This window comes from Linepithema humile, chromosome 3 (genome assembly GCF_040581485.1).
Source record: "Linepithema humile isolate Giens D197 chromosome 3, Lhum_UNIL_v1.0, whole genome shotgun sequence".
NCBI lineage: Eukaryota > Metazoa > Arthropoda > Insecta > Hymenoptera > Formicidae > Linepithema > Linepithema humile.
In genome coordinates this window covers 25,193,013-25,208,744 of record NC_090130.1, presented here as the reverse complement: position 1 = coordinate 25,208,744, position 15,732 = coordinate 25,193,013, and the positions used below count along the sequence as shown (strand labels likewise).

Here is a 15,732-nt window from a genome sequence, read left to right as displayed (position 1 = left end):
AGCAGAGTACCAGTCTTGAATCAAGCCAAAATTATATATATATATATATATATATATTGTTAACATAATAATACAATAAATAATAAAACGTCAAAACAAAAAACAGATATTTTTATCACTATACATTACGGTTATTGTCGGTAATAAACTGACTGGCAATATTTAAATCTGCACAAGAGAACGTCAACAGCACATGGTTGGCAAAAATAGAATATGAAATAGTTTTAAATAAAATAAATAAATTTTGAGCGACAAAAGTAAAATATATGGATTAAAAAAAAAAACTATGAATTGACTGGCAATGTTTAAATCTGCAAAAGAGAACGTCAACAGCACACAGTGTTCCCGGGCGGTCTCCCATCCTGGTACTGACTACGCCCAACGTTTCTTAACTTCAGTGATCGGACGAGAACTGGTGCATTAAAACGTGGTATGGCCGTTGACGATAATAATGCCTTCAATTTTGGCACAAATAGAATATAAAACATTTTTATATAAAATAAATTTTGCGTGACAAAAGTTAAATATAAGTTAAAAAAAAGTTATAAGCTGACTGGTAATATTTAAATCTGCAAAAGAGAACGTCAACAGCACATGGTTGGCAAAAATAGAATATGAAATAGTTTTAAATAAAATAAATAAATTTTGAGCGACAAAAGTAAAATATGGATTAAAAAAAAAAACTATGAATTGACTGGCAATGTTTAAATCTGCAAAAGAGAACGTCAACAGCACACAGTGTTCCCGGGCGGTCTCCCATCCTGGTACTGACTACGCCCAACGTTTCTTAACTTCAGTGATCGGACGAGAACTGGTGCATTAAAACGTGGTATGGCCGTTGACGATAATAATGCCTTCAATTTTGGCACAAATAGAATATAAAACATTTTTATATAAAATAAATTTTGCGTGACAAAAGTTAAATATAAGTTAAAAAAAAGTTATAAGCTGACTGGTAATATTTAAATCTGCAAAAGAGAACGTCAACAGCACATGGTTGGCAAAAATAGAATATGAAATAGTTTTAAATAAAATAAATAAATTTTGAGCGACAAAAGTAAAATATGGATTAAAAAAAAAAAACTATGAATTGACTGGCAATGTTTAAATCTGCAAAAGAGAACGTCAACAGCACACAGTGTTCCCGGGCGGTCTCCCATCCTGGTACTGACTACGCCCAACGTTTCTTAACTTCAGTGATCGGACGAGAACTGGTGCATTAAAACGTGGTATGGCCGTTGACGATAATAATGCCTTCAATTTTGGCACAAATAGAATATAAAACATTTTTATATAAAATAAATTTTGCGTGACAAAAGTTAAATATAAGTTAAAAGAAAGTTATAAGCTGACTGGTAATATTAAAATCTGCAAAAGAGAACGTCAACAGCACACAGTGTTCCCGGGCGGTCTCCCATCCTGGTACTGACTACGCCCAACGTTTCTTAACTTCAGTGATCGGACGAGAACTGGTGCATTAAAACGTGGTATGGCCGTTGACGATAATAATGCCTTCAATTTTGGCACAAATAGAATATAAAACATTTTTATATAAAATAAATTTTGCGTGACAAAAGTTAAATATAAGTTAAAAAAAAGTTATAAGCTGACTGGTAATATTTAAATCTGCAAAAGAGAACGTCAACAGCACATGGTTGGCAAAAATAGAATATGAAATAGTTTTAAATAAAATAAATAAATTTTGAGCGACAAAAGTAAAATATGGATTAAAAAAAAAACTATGAATTGACTGGCAATGTTTAAATCTGCAAAAGAGAACGTCAACAGCACACAGTGTTCCCGGGCGGTCTCCCATCCTGGTACTGACTACGCCCAACGTTTCTTAACTTCAGTGATCGGACGAGAACTGGTGCATTAAAACGTGGTATGGCCGTTGACGATAATAATGCCTTCAATTTTGGCACAAATAGAATATAAAACATTTTTATATAAAATAAATTTTGCGTGACAAAAGTTAAATATAAGTTAAAAGAAAGTTATAAGCTGACTGGTAATATTAAAATCTGCAAAAGAGAACGTCAACAGCACACAGTGTTCCCGGGCGGTCTCCCATCCTGGTACTGACTACGCCCAACGTTTCTTAACTTCAGTGATCGGACGAGAACTGGTGCATTAAAACGTGGTATGGCCGTTGACGATAATAATGCCTTCAATTTTGGCACAAATAGAATATAAAACATTTTTATATAAAATAAATTTTGCGTGACAAAAGTTAAATATAAGTTAAAAGAAAGTTATAAGCTGACTGGTAATATTTAAATCTGCAAAAGAGAACGTCAACAGCACATGGTTGGCAAAAATAGAATATAAAATAGTTTTAAATAAAATAAATAAATTTTGAGCGACAAAAGTAAAATATGGATTAAAAAAAAAACTATGAATTGACTGGCAATGTTTAAATCTGCAAAAGAGAACGTCAACAGCACACAGTGTTCCCGGGCGGTCTCCCATCCTGGTACTGACTACGCCCAACGTTTCTTAACTTCAGTGATCGGACGAGAACTGGTGCATTAAAACGTGGTATGGCCGTTGACGATAATAATGCCTTCAGTTTTGGCACAAATAAAATATGAAACACTTTTATATAAAATAAATTTTGCGTGACAAAAGTTAAATATAAGTTAAAAGAAAGTTATAAGCTGACTGGTAATATTAAAATCTGCAAAAGAGAACGTCAACAGCACACAGTGTTCCCGGGCGGTCTCCCATCCTGGTACTGACTACGCCCAACGTTTCTTAACTTCAGTGATCGGACGAGAACTGGTGCATTAAAACGTGGTATGGCCGTTGACGATAATAATGCCTTCAATTTTGGCACAAATAGAATATAAAACATTTTTATATAAAATAAATTTTGCGTGACAAAAGTTAAATATAAGTTAAAAAAAAGTTATAAGCTGACTGGTAATATTTAAATCTGCAAAAGAGAACGTCAACAGCACATGGTTGGCAAAAATAGAATATAAAATAGTTTTAAATAAAATAAATAAATTTTGAGCGACAAAAGTAAAATATGGATTAAAAAAAAAACTATGAATTGACTGGTAATGTTTAAATCTGCAAAAGAGAACGTCAACAGCACACAGTGTTCCCAGGCGGTCTCCCATCCTGGTACTGACTACGCCCTACGTTTCTTAACTTCAGTGATCGGACGAGAACTGGTGCATTAAAACGTGGTATGGCCGTTGACGATAATAATGCCTTCAGTTTTGGCACAAATAAAATATGAAACACTTTTATATAAAATAAATTTTGCGTGACAAAAGTTAAATATAAGTTTAAAAAAAGTTATAAGCTGACTGGTAATGTTTAAATCTGCAAAAGAGAACGTCAACAGCACACAGTGTTCCCAGGCGGTCTCCCATCCTGGTACTGACTACGCCCAACGTTTCTTAACTTCAGTGATCGGACGAGAACTGGTGTATTAAAACGTGGTATGGCCGTTGACGATATATTAATGCCTTCAGTTTTGGCACAAATAGAATATGAAACAGTTTTAAATAAAATAAATTTTTTGTAATAAAAATTAATTATAAATAAAAAAGACTATAAATTAACTGGCAATGTTTAAATTTGCAAAACAGAACATCTACAGCACATAATGTTTCTAGGTCGTCTGCCATCCAAGTATTAATCACTCAAAAAAATGATCTTGCAATAATAGCTAAAATTTTCTAGGTGTAAAAAATTAACTAAAACAGATAAATGATTAGCAACTGTTGTGATATTGCATATGTAATTACTTAATCAGTTTAGATGACAGAAACAGAATATATATCTGTATTGTTTGTGAACTTTAAATAGAAAGTTTCTCTAAAGCGCCTATCTATATAAGATCAATCACGTGTTAGATCATGCAATGAATAACATTTAGCAATGGTACCTAAATTTTTCAGAAGCTATTGCTAGAACATTACTGTTATAAATTCTATATGTGACAAACAATGTTTTCACAGATACGAAAAATAGCGATACATTCTTGTTGCGATATCTAAAAATCTAACTACATCAGCGAAATATTTTTTTGAGTGATCACGCCCAATATTATTTGACGTTAATATAATTATATACACACACATAATTATATTAACGTCAAATAATATTATTATTATATACATAATTACAATATACATATAATAATAATTATCAACGATTTTGTAAGTATCATCTTAATTATTTTTTGAATCACATCTTTTGAATATATATATACAAATATATATATATATATATATATATATATATATATATAAGTAATCGATGTTAAATATAGATCACATAATTGGAAAGTAATGAAATCTGTATACTTTGAACGTACATGATAAAAATGATTAAAAAATAAAAGGTACGATAGCAACCGGCGAGTACTGAAACCGGTTAAGAGAGACTCAAAAATTGTAACAAACGACCTGCGCAACCCGACCTAGACTGGTTCGACCTATTACGATTAAAGAAGACGTGCGAATCTTTGCAGCGCGCCTATCAGTTTCAAAGATAGCTCGATTTATTTTGTAGAATTCACGACGGCATTCTGGAGCAAGCTTCGATACTATTCGCTTTGGTTTTCATACGTATCGTCTTCACGGGTTCTTCAGAAGGTATTGTCAAGGTACTACTTAAGACATCACAAAGCGGACAAAGACTTCATGTGACAGACAATAGAAGCGACGTGTAATCACTCGCGAATAACGTACCGTACTTCTTGATCAGCGATGAGAGACATTGTGGTTGAGACTCGAAACTCGTGCGATCAATCATATATTCAGACAAATCAAGAGCTGGAAATAAGAACAATCAATATCCTTTTCTGGAGTAAAAGTGAAAAAAAAAACAATATAAGATATTAGTCCTTCCAACATCGACAGAATAATATTGATCATTTTAGTTTTGTGTTAAAATAATATCCTTTGTTTGATATCTAAACAGTAGTAAGACATTATTATTACTTGTTCTAGTCTTCAGATAAAATTTTGATCGTAAAAGTAGTTTGTAGATTTCCTGTATTTTATTGTCATCATTTGTCAGTCACGTTATAATATTTATATTTTATTGATAATTTTTAAATTAAAATAATTCTAAATATTATAATAATTTTTTCACACATCTTGTTTATTTTTTTTAGGATTTTAATTTAATGTGCAGCATTAATTTTAATAATTTAATATTTTATTACATTATTTTTTGTCAATTAGCATAATATTTATATTTTTCTGTTTTTATATATTATAGAATTTTACGTTATAAAATCGCAAACGTTAAACAATTCAATGGATTTCACACATTTCTATATATTTTATTTCATTTTGTTTTAATGTTTTAATTTTATATGTATATGGTATTAATTTTAATTAAGTTTATTTAAAGTTGATTTAAATCTATTAATTTAATTAATAAATCGTATTAATATCTCATGAATATTGAGCAGAAAATATTTCTCGACTTCTCAATATTGATAAGCAAGTAAAATAAATCTGCTTCACTTGAAGCAAATTTACTGCAACATATTATATAATATCCGCGCTATCTCTTATCGTGAGCGGATTATTCGCAACGAGACAAGAAGTCTGACAGTGCAAAGCCTCGTTGCTCTTCCATCTGCGTCTGACGAACTTGCCGAGAGATATTCGAGAAGGAACTTCGTCGCGTATCGATTGAAGTTTCCTTGAAAACGAACAGACGCTGCGGCTATGCTTCTTTGAATGCGAAGAATGTGAACGCGAGCTATATATAGAACATTTTCATTCTTATATTCGTGGATATCTTATAAAACATTTACAAAAATTTAGCAAACCCAATGATATTGCCTTGACATTCTTTATCGTCCAATAGCTGCTTGTATTACTGATGATTTCTTTCGAAGCTAATAATATTTGGAATTGAAGATAATGTTGATTGTATAATTTTGTAATTGTACAATCTGGCAATCTTATAAAACATTGCTATATTCTACATAATAAGAATGTCTAGAAAAATTAGCAGAATATTTTTCCAACGTTTAAACGTCCTCCTTTCAAGTAAGTCCTCTTTTTTTACTTCTTGACGACATAAGTTCTGGTGACTTTATTTTTTCTTCTTTTGAAAGTTAAATCCCAAATTCTTTGAGAATTTATTTTTCAATTACGCAAGTTGAACGCTGCATCCTTGTGTTGATTTTTCGAAGGTAAAATTTTTCAATAAAAGAACTTCGATAAGTATATTAATATCGCGAAGGGCTTATTGTTGCCAATGGATTTCTCCTTGAACACGATTTCATATAACGTCGCGTCGATAAAATGTCATATAAGTGACATCGCATCCTACGTTCTTAAATATACCTCCGGATGTTTATTCAATTCTGTCTACGCTCGTCTACCTCTCCTATTAGTACAATCCTCGCCGTACGATCGCCAAAAGGAAACATCTTTCGTTCATCGATTCGTTCGCTTCACGAGTTTCCCAAAAATAATGGCGGCGCCTTTCATGGCATTGTACTCGTTAAAAGAGTGAAAGTACGTGAAAGCAAGTTTCATCTCCAGTCGGCAAGTAGGCAGACCGTGTTTGACATGCATCGAACAATTTCTCACAAATACCAACAGGCAAGAGAGGGTTGCTTCTCCTTTTTTTTTATTTTTCTCTGTCCCTCAGTTCTACGTTCGCTTTCCTGCTCGCGCGTGGAATCGCGCATTGCGCGGGGGTGCGCGAGTGAGCCGTACGAGTGCCGGAGGGGCGCAGGGAGACGCTAGATGATAAGGGGTTGCGCAGGCGTCGAGATATCGACCTGGGTAGCCCTCCGGGCGACACCCTCGCGATTCTCTGCCGAGCCTCACTGCTTCATCGGCAAACTAGTGGGTAGTACACGCACGCGACACAGGTAAGTGGCAGCGGTTCAAGAGCCGTGCACTTCTTTACGGTTGAATTTTCAGTTTTGCCGAGTTTTCAGTTTCGCGCTTGGTGAAAACGCCGTTCCCGCGGAAGCGACGATTCCGCGCGAAATTGCGATTATCTCAGACTTCGTCTTTTCGCAAAATTATTTCGCCGGCTCGACCCCGTGGAGTACGCGAAGTGACAGGCTGGTGGCGCGCACCACCTTCACGTGACGACCGTCTTCGCGAAGCGGGGTAGTTTCGGTGCTTCTCTCGGGGTAGTTTCATCGTTGCTCCCGATAGCCGCTCGATAGTGCCTGCCGATAAGCCGCGCAGATAACGTCGTCGTCCGAACAACGTCGTGAGCTTGTGAATCGGCGTGATCGAGTGTTCAGCTGCCGCTTATCGAGCGTAGTCTCGAATTAACGTACTCGTGGACAAGATCGTCGAGGTAAGTCACCGCTGCTCGCGTATTGAACGCGAAGACGAGCGCAGCGCAGATTACATCGTTGATAAACGGGATCGTTATCCGGCTCAGTGAGGGTGCATATTTTTCGGTAGGTGCGAGTGCAATTTTCGGATTTACGTTCATTGCGCAAGATCCCGGTGTCTCGGTTAGACGGGATGCAATCGATGTTCAATGTCGTAAATAGTTGAGATAGTTGGAATCGGGAAACGAGATAATAATTTAAGTAAAGGTGACATTGGTTTTTTTTTTAGAGAAGAGAGAGAGAGATGGCGAAAGGTGCGTTTTGCGAAGCAGCACTTCCATCGATTTTTTTGGGCGAAATTTATTTTACGTTCACGAACGCTGGCGAACGTCTCTCCATCTTTCCTTTTGCCGTAACGTTAATAAAAGCCGCGTTTTCTTAGAATGCTGGCCGTTTTGAGATGAATCTTCACGATCGGCGTAATCGCGCGCAGAGCAATATTCTTTTGTACAGAAACGCCATTCTCTTTATGCGCTTAATATATCTTTTTATGAGATAAGTTTTATTGCCTCTGTGGCATCGGTATACACGTAAATTTGTCTTTGAAATAACGATTATTAAACGTAACAATCTTTAATATTACATTTAGACTGAGAACCACGAGACGATGGAAATGCATTTTTTATTTCAAAAATTTGCCCTCGAGAATCGTTGAGTGTAATAATACTTAATACTGCATTTAACTCGTAAATCGCGGGACAATGAAAATACTATTTTTATTCCGTAAATTTGAGATAAAAGTTGCCGAAAGTAAAAGTCTTTAATATAGTACATTTTGGACCGTAAATTGTGATACGATAGAAACATATTTTTCGGTTGTAATTTGAGATAAAAATTGTTCAGCGTAAAAATTTTTAATATTATGCGTTTAAATTGTGAAGTGCGGCACGATAAAAATGCACTTTTCAATCCATAAATTTATATTTGAGGTGAAAATGATTAAAATCTTGAATATTTTATACCGTAAAATGCGACACAATAAAAATGCATTTTTTACTCCGTTAGACAGAGATAAAGAATCAATTATATTGATTAAAATTAATTGGTATTTATGATCAAGTCATTAATCTTTCATACAGCCATTTGTCTTTATCTATCTCCGTGAAGCATCAATTGCATGCAATACATAATAAGTACAGATCAGATACGTTAAAAAATTCCGACTCTTTCTTCTCTCGGAAAGAATTTATTGATTAATCTAGTCGAGGGCCTAAATAAAACCCGATATCTATAGCGGTTGTATAAATAATGCTTTTTATTTTTAACACATTTACACACGAACGTATTGGCACAATTCTCTATACAGTTATGTAATTTCTTGTAACGTTTATCGCACGTTCTAATCTGGGCCAAACGTGTAACAGATATAACAGGAGATATTATGTACAAATTTCATTAGAATTCCGAACTCTGAATTAAATGCAGAGATTAAACCAAGCTAGAGAATGAAGCATTTATTTTAAAAGAGATTTAATCTGCGCAATTACATAAATTCAAGCATCAATATGCATGTTTTATTGCAATTAAAATTGCTATAAATAAAAAAATTTTGTACGCGTAAAATTTAATATACGAAAATAATGCGAAAAAGTAATATTTGCGTCCAGTTCATTCGGATATTAATATAAAAGAATTTGCATATTTACGTTCATCCTTTTGTAATTTAATTATATTCACTGCAACACTTACGTATTACTGTTTCGAGCTTTTAATTAATATATCTTTAATTTAAACAAGGGTATCTCCAATTTGTGTAGAATTGTCAAGGGTTTATTTGCGTTAATTACTCTCGCGATAAATTTGGATTTCTGTCTGACTAAATAAAACTTTAGTGGAGCAGACGTATCGATTTTTGCATTTACATTACTTCTAACTTAATGATAAATAAATAGCAAAATGAATTTTGTAAACGGATTTAATTGTAACATTCGTACGATTAGGGGCTAAATTAACTATACAGAATTACACGGTCACCTACTTACTATTTAAAATTAAATGATATTGAATAGTTCTCCAGAGAGATGTTAAAATTAAAAAACGATTATAGCTCCTAATTTTTATTCAACGTAGTTATAAAATATGAATATGAAATAATTATTAAATTATTGCTCCATTTACCCGACGCTTAATGTGACAGCGTTAATATCTTACTTTTTTTTATATAAGCTGCATTATTTTTAGTCGATTTTGTCCGTAATTATTCTTCCACAGACCTTCTAGAATAATAATTAAATATTAACTATTAAATATTAATTATTGTACATTAATAATTATAAATTAATTAAAATATCAATATTATATTAAGAGAGTTATTTAAGCCTATAACTGATATGTAGTTGTACTGCAATTTCAATTCACATTTTTAATTTTGCGCAGTCTCATATAAAATAAATTATAATTTATTTGAAACTCTCTTGGTTCTATGTATAATATAGTTATTGATCATTCGACGCAGCAGTATAGTACGTATAAAATGCTTGATGAATCCCATCCACGAGCGTAAGTCATCAACACGTAATAGCTCTCCGACTCGTTTACCACCTCGCGGTCTAACAGATAGTTGTTATTCGCAACGCGGGGATAATTCTGCGCAATGCACTGCACCAAGCTGTGAAATCTACGAAATATTATCGTGTGCAAGTCGCTGTAACAGGAGTTTAATTTATTTCTCATTAGTATCACGTAGCTCTCTTTCATATAATTTTGATATAAATTATACGTTTACGCGATTTGAATCTCCCAAAGAGAAACAAATTCGAAGGCGGAGTAACTGAAATCACTGTAATATCACAAAGCAGTCTTGACTTGAAAGGATAGCATATATTTATGATAAAGTAGCATACGGAATGTTTTAAAACCAGATGTTAGTTCAGTTGCGAGCTGAAAAATTCAGAATTTTTTCTTTGCAAAAGAGAGATTTTGATGAGTCCATTGCGTCCTTCGCAAAATATCTTAGTTTTAGAGATCTTATCGTTTTAAAATTAGTTAGAACATGGTTTTAACTAAAATTTATTTTCAAAATGTTAAATTGCGTATTTGCATGATAATTGAACCAAATACTTTTTTTAAATTTATATAATAATTTTTATAAATATTTTAACGTGTAAGAAACAACTATTTCTTTTGATGTCTATTGTAAAGACATTTTGTATGCTTGTATAACATGTGTTTATTCAAATTCTTAAATGAGAATCAAAGTTTTCTTCCTTGAGCAATATTCCGAGGAAGTTGAAAATTGCTACACGCAAAGTTTGTCGGTTCCGTGAACCATGGGCGTCGTTATTATCGGAGAAGCTTGTAAGAAACAAATATGAACGGTTTGAACGTATCATTGCTTCCTCGACGCTTCTTTTCTCGCCGCGTAAGTATAAAATTATCCCGTGAGTTCTTCAAAGAAGGCATATTTTACCTGATGATACGATCGACGGGCAAAGCCATAGAAGTAACATTTTCGTGCTGCGCTATGTTCCAAGAATACATAAATGCCGACAAACTCTTGTGATGCCGTGAAACATTTCAGAAATTCCAAGCAAAATCGTGCTCTAGGTATCGATTTTCGCGAGCGTCATTATGCTTCGAGTCGTTGGTCATACCGGTTACATCCATAATTTTTGCTGGTTAATGCGTGATACGTGATTTCGAAGTTTATTGGCAGCGAAACATTTAACAACAGAAGTTTGTCATCACAAATTTTTAGAAATTTACAGACAACTTTTTCTTTTCAATTATATGTCTGATTTTTCTCTCAATAGTTATTTATTGTGTCAATTTTTATTGAAATTTCTCGCGTATTCCTCCAAATATCTGGTTTGAATTATTCATTGAAAAGTAAAATCGAATTTCTGATGCAGTTTTTATTACCGTAATAGTGTAGAAGGCTGCATGAAGCGTGTCGTAAAGAAAGTAACACAAGCCAATTTTATGATCTTACTGTTTCCGATACGCCAGAAGAACCCAATTACGTAGAGATGTCTCACAACAAAAGTATGTCATTCTCTGTTGCAATCGTCATTTCATTTAAGTCAATCGAACTAAAAAAAAACTCTTTGAATTAGAATCGTTAAGAATCTGAATGCCGTACTCATATACTAAAATATTCGATATAATTTAAATACTCAAAGAAATGAAGAAAGTCGCGAATGTAACAAGAGAAATAATTAATATGCTTTTTAAAACAATTCCAACATAATTTAGAAACAAATATTTAATATTATTGTTATTGTTAAACTGCAAAATAATGGAATTTATATTTATTCTTTGCATTATATTTATTCTCATGTTGGAATTAATAAATAAACGTAACAAATAAATAAAAATAAATAAACAGTAGAATAAGCAGCATTCCATACTTTGATATTTCAGCTTAGAAATTTCGTATTTATTTCATATATTTCAAATATTTCCAACTCAATTTTAAACTAATACAATTTTTATTATTAAAATTTACAATCAGAATAGCTTGACATGCCTTTGCTCTTTTATCTATTACAGATTTCAACTTGGATTGTTTATTTTCTCCTTCCTCACCTCCTCTTATTTCATCCTTTCCTTTCGGATTACCTTACGTTGAAGTTTATCCCGTGACGCTTCGAGCAGAGAAAGCCACCCATCGATCCGGGATCCATCGACACGATCCATTAATCAACAACGAACGATCCCCTTCTCGCGTGTGTCGCGACGATATCGTCTCACCGGCAGCTCAAGACCGTCGGCGACGACAAAGGATCGGAGCGCGTTATCCGCCGCATCGCTAACAACATCCGAGCGACGAAATCGCGAACCGTTTCATCGCGACAGCAAGCCCGGTGTAAACCATCAAGATTACCGGCCGCGGCGGTTGCGCCAAGTACTGTGGTACAGCTCCTTCACCCGGCAACATTTCATTCTCCAGCTTTCGTCAGTCCTTCACCACCAATGTCAACTACCTGAAACGGAGGTGAGTCGCTAGTACCTCTATCACGTCGGATCCGGACTGCAGGGCTGGCATTTAATTTCGTGTTCATTTCTCTTTTTTGTTTTACAACATTCTGCGATGAGTTGAAACTATTATATATATATTTTGCACAATTTTATGGACGCATGCACAGCATCAGAAATTGCGAAATAATATTTATATGAATATTATTTTCAAAACTCTGACGATATTTTGATTATTTCATCATCAAAGAGAATGTCAGCCCACATTCAGAATCTGCATGAAATAAAATGCAATTGTATTGTGTAAGCTTCCGCCGATTTTCTCGAGGCTGATCTGTGAAAAATATTTTCATTAAAAAAGATGAATAACAAATTTCAAACAGTTTACAAATCTATAAAAAAGGTTTGCAAATTAAATGAATAATTTGCGCCAATTATTCTTATTTCTGGTTCTCGTTATTATTGTTATTAACGTTATTAACGTTATACATGTATAAATATTTAATTTGTAACTTAAAATTGCGAACAGCGATTTATATTCTCATTGTACTATTCATAGTGTAACGCGCTTTTAATGTGATTATCATTAGCTTTCATACACTGTTATCGAATTAAGCCCAGAAATGCCTGTTATTAAATTCTGGCATAAAAATATTTCGATCGAAACGCCCGCTCGATTTCACTCGCCAGTGAATACCAATATGTTGTTGAAAGGCACACATGATGAAAGCCCGTGTATTATATCGTCCAGGCAAGCCGAATCCTTTTACGAGTATGGCTCTTACATCGAGTTAATTTACACACACCAATGTACGCATGATAATAATCGGCCGTTAAAATGCTGCGTGCGGTATCTCAATATTCCATGGGCTCTCGCCTCCCATAATGCGCTCGTCAAGAGAAAATAGATTCCTCTGTCCAATTAGCCGGACACAAGCCCTCACCTGAGTCGGCCATTAAACAAGCGTCGGCAACAACGTGACAAAGTTACGGTGTTAGAAATTGGGACAATCACTGAAACTCGACGCTAGAATTTCCAGGCTAGCAGGTGTAAAGTGATAACGCAAACTGAAACGCGAGAATTTGAAGGAGAGTTGGAAACGCGATTATGCTAAACTTACTTTACTACTATAAGTACGAAAATGATCTCTTTGCTTATCAATAACAATGTGACAACGGCTGCACAAATCACATTTTCTCATTATTCACGACATTAGAAATTAAACTCCTTGAAATTATAGCTATTTGAATTCTTTTTAAAAAGACAATGTATATTTATGTTTCACGTTACACTTCTCATTTTCATCTAGAGTACTTAACATAAAAAAAAAGGAAATTATTAAAATATTTAATGAAACAAATCAATATTACTGTGTAAATTGATAAAAGAATTTGTTCTACATTTTCTCGCAATCAGTGATGCTTTTATAAGTACTATTAATCATTGTAAAAGGAAGGAAATCTTTTTAATTATCAGAAAAGATCATATCGAGGTGTTTGAGAACCTCTGTTTTATCGAAGTAAAGCATCGTTATGCTCGCATTAAAATGTCAACAGAAAATTTAAACACGCAGGTATCTCAATGTTGTTATTAACAATTTCAAACCTTTCGTGTCCGAATGTGTGACAAGTCTGAATGTGTGCATGCGGCTCGTTAAAAATATCGCTTCCAGCATTGCCCCGAATGCAGTAGCCTGGACGCACGCCACGATATCAACATCGCGCTAATGTTGCCTTGCACCTGGCAACGGTATGTTAACGTTACTCCCCCCCCGTTCTCATCAGAGATATCGCGTCTTTCATCTCCCGCTTTTACTTATGACGAGTAATCACACGGACGCTCGATAGTGTGGGACTCGATGACGTAAATGCGCAACGATGTGGTTTCGTGTGAATGCCATGCTGTTGTTCGCGCCTCGGTGCTCGTTTTACTCGATGCGGAACAAATTCACCGGAAAAAAAGAGTTCCGGGTCGTAGATAAAAAACAAATACGCAGCTGCTCCGCGCTGAAACGCCGTAATCGTCCACGTCTACGCAATATACAATTATGACATCGAAACAGATATTGACATCCGCCACGCATGTAACGCCGGCCGATTAGCGACCGCTGGAAATCATCGCCGACGTCATCATTTCCACGCTCCTCATCCCGCCAGCACCAACGTTTGGCTGTGTGATCGATGTGCATTTGAAATGTGCAGTCAGGAAAAGCGTCAGAGCGCGTGACCTCCCGACCGATTATCACTGTCACGACGACCACGATAGCTTGTCTTCCAGGTTCTCGTCAGGGGACCTAAGCTCGGAGCTCGACGATGAGCCCAACTCCGATCCTGGGCTGGCCACCGTGGGCCGGCAGGACTCGTCTCAGCCGTATCAAGCGGTGCCGGACCGACCGCTGCAGTCCCAACCGGGCCCGATACCGCCTCCGACACAGCCGCCGATACCGGGCGCGCCGCCCCAGGGACCACCGCAGCCCATCGGCGGCGATCTCAGCCTTAACTTGAGACCCGGCTCGCGGACCACCAGCGCGCCGTCCTCGCCGGCGAAGACCCGGGAGAGTTTGCTCCAGCGGGTGCAGAGTTTGACCGGCGCCGCCCGTGACCAGGCAAGTTGTTTCTTTTTTTTTCTCTCTGTTTCATTTTATTCTATTATTTTGTCCGCATCTAACACTTTTATCTGATCGAAAATTAGCTTCATTAATCATATAAAGTGACAGCTCCGTCGTTTTTTCGTCATCGTAGCCGCGAGGCGGGATTATTAATAACTCCGATAAGTGATATCTCAAAGTACTGTCAACGTTCTGCGATATGTCATATTGCACGTATTTTAAAATTTAATTAAAAAATGTTTCACTGCAAAAGTTCAAAGTTCAAATTTCCAATATTTATTTTGTTTGATAGGTTATTATTCCAAATCGCGAATAAAAAATATACCTTGATTTGACGTCAGAACACCGGTATAATTGTCTACGTCGCAATAGATTATAGCATTGAAATGAATATTGATAATCGCCACTCGTGCAATGCTGACCGATTAGCGTGATTCTGTATCGTTTCTAGAATAATCTGTTCAATTACAGCCTTCCGCTTCTAGTCAGTTACTATGTCGCACGTTGCGAAGGGAAAGTGTAACAGAATGTGACGTTAAAATGACGTGCACAGGGTGCTTCTATTTTGGGAGCGGCGGTGTCTGGCGCGACCAGAGGCCAGTCATACAGCAAAGATCGATGCTTTACTCTGCTGGTGATCGACGACCAGAACACCGACTGGAGCAAATACTTCCGAGGACGCAGACTGCATGGTGATTATGAGATCCGCGTGGAGCAGGCGGAATTTCGGGAATTGTCCCTCACGGCGAGCGAGTCAGGCACCATCGTGTCCATGGCTGTCTATCGTAACGGGACCAAAGTCATTCGGTGAGATACTTAATCTGCGAGAGAGAGAGAGAGAGAGAGAGAGAGAGA

The 15,732-nt window shown here is 35.7% G+C and overlaps 1 protein-coding gene and 10 non-coding genes across 11 annotated transcripts in view; 1 reads left to right on the top strand and 10 right to left on the bottom strand.

Annotated features, from left to right (window-relative positions):
• Window positions 1-324: 324 nt before the first annotated feature.
• LOC136999151 (5S ribosomal RNA) lies at window positions 325-444 on the bottom strand. Its single transcript, XR_010889551.1, has one exon. It is a non-coding gene; the product is annotated as a 5S ribosomal RNA (ribosomal RNA).
• A 279-nt stretch (window positions 445-723) lies between these two features.
• On the bottom strand, window positions 724-843 carry LOC136999150 (5S ribosomal RNA). Its single transcript, XR_010889550.1, has one exon. It is a non-coding gene; the product is annotated as a 5S ribosomal RNA (ribosomal RNA).
• A 280-nt stretch (window positions 844-1,123) lies between these two features.
• LOC136999149 (5S ribosomal RNA) lies at window positions 1,124-1,243 on the bottom strand. Its single transcript, XR_010889549.1, has one exon. It is a non-coding gene; the product is annotated as a 5S ribosomal RNA (ribosomal RNA).
• Window positions 1,244-1,381: 138 nt separating this feature from the next.
• LOC136999148 (5S ribosomal RNA) lies at window positions 1,382-1,501 on the bottom strand. The gene has a single exon (XR_010889548.1). It is a non-coding gene; the product is annotated as a 5S ribosomal RNA (ribosomal RNA).
• A 278-nt stretch (window positions 1,502-1,779) lies between these two features.
• On the bottom strand, window positions 1,780-1,899 carry LOC136999147 (5S ribosomal RNA). Its single transcript, XR_010889547.1, has one exon. It is a non-coding gene; the product is annotated as a 5S ribosomal RNA (ribosomal RNA).
• Window positions 1,900-2,037: 138 nt separating this feature from the next.
• LOC136999146 (5S ribosomal RNA) lies at window positions 2,038-2,157 on the bottom strand. Its single transcript, XR_010889546.1, has one exon. It is a non-coding gene; the product is annotated as a 5S ribosomal RNA (ribosomal RNA).
• A 278-nt stretch (window positions 2,158-2,435) lies between these two features.
• On the bottom strand, window positions 2,436-2,555 carry LOC136999145 (5S ribosomal RNA). The gene has a single exon (XR_010889545.1). It is a non-coding gene; the product is annotated as a 5S ribosomal RNA (ribosomal RNA).
• A 138-nt stretch (window positions 2,556-2,693) lies between these two features.
• On the bottom strand, window positions 2,694-2,813 carry LOC136999144 (5S ribosomal RNA). Its single transcript, XR_010889544.1, has one exon. It is a non-coding gene; the product is annotated as a 5S ribosomal RNA (ribosomal RNA).
• Window positions 2,814-3,091: 278 nt separating this feature from the next.
• Window positions 3,092-3,211, bottom strand: LOC136999139 (5S ribosomal RNA). Its single transcript, XR_010889543.1, has one exon. It is a non-coding gene; the product is annotated as a 5S ribosomal RNA (ribosomal RNA).
• Window positions 3,212-3,349: 138 nt separating this feature from the next.
• LOC136999135 (5S ribosomal RNA) lies at window positions 3,350-3,469 on the bottom strand. Its single transcript, XR_010889539.1, has one exon. It is a non-coding gene; the product is annotated as a 5S ribosomal RNA (ribosomal RNA).
• An 8,693-nt stretch (window positions 3,470-12,162) lies between these two features.
• Window positions 12,163-15,732, top strand: part of Syn (synapsin) — a gene marked incomplete at its 5' end in the record, with an annotated part of 45,408 nt that continues 41,838 nt past the window's right edge. Inside the window, 3 exons of the mRNA XM_067352438.1 lie at window positions 12,163-12,287; window positions 14,547-14,874; window positions 15,431-15,684. Coding sequence (XP_067208539.1) covers window positions 12,163-12,287; window positions 14,547-14,874; window positions 15,431-15,684 — 707 coding nt within the window. The remainder of the gene's footprint in view (window positions 12,288-14,546; window positions 14,875-15,430; window positions 15,685-15,732) is intronic.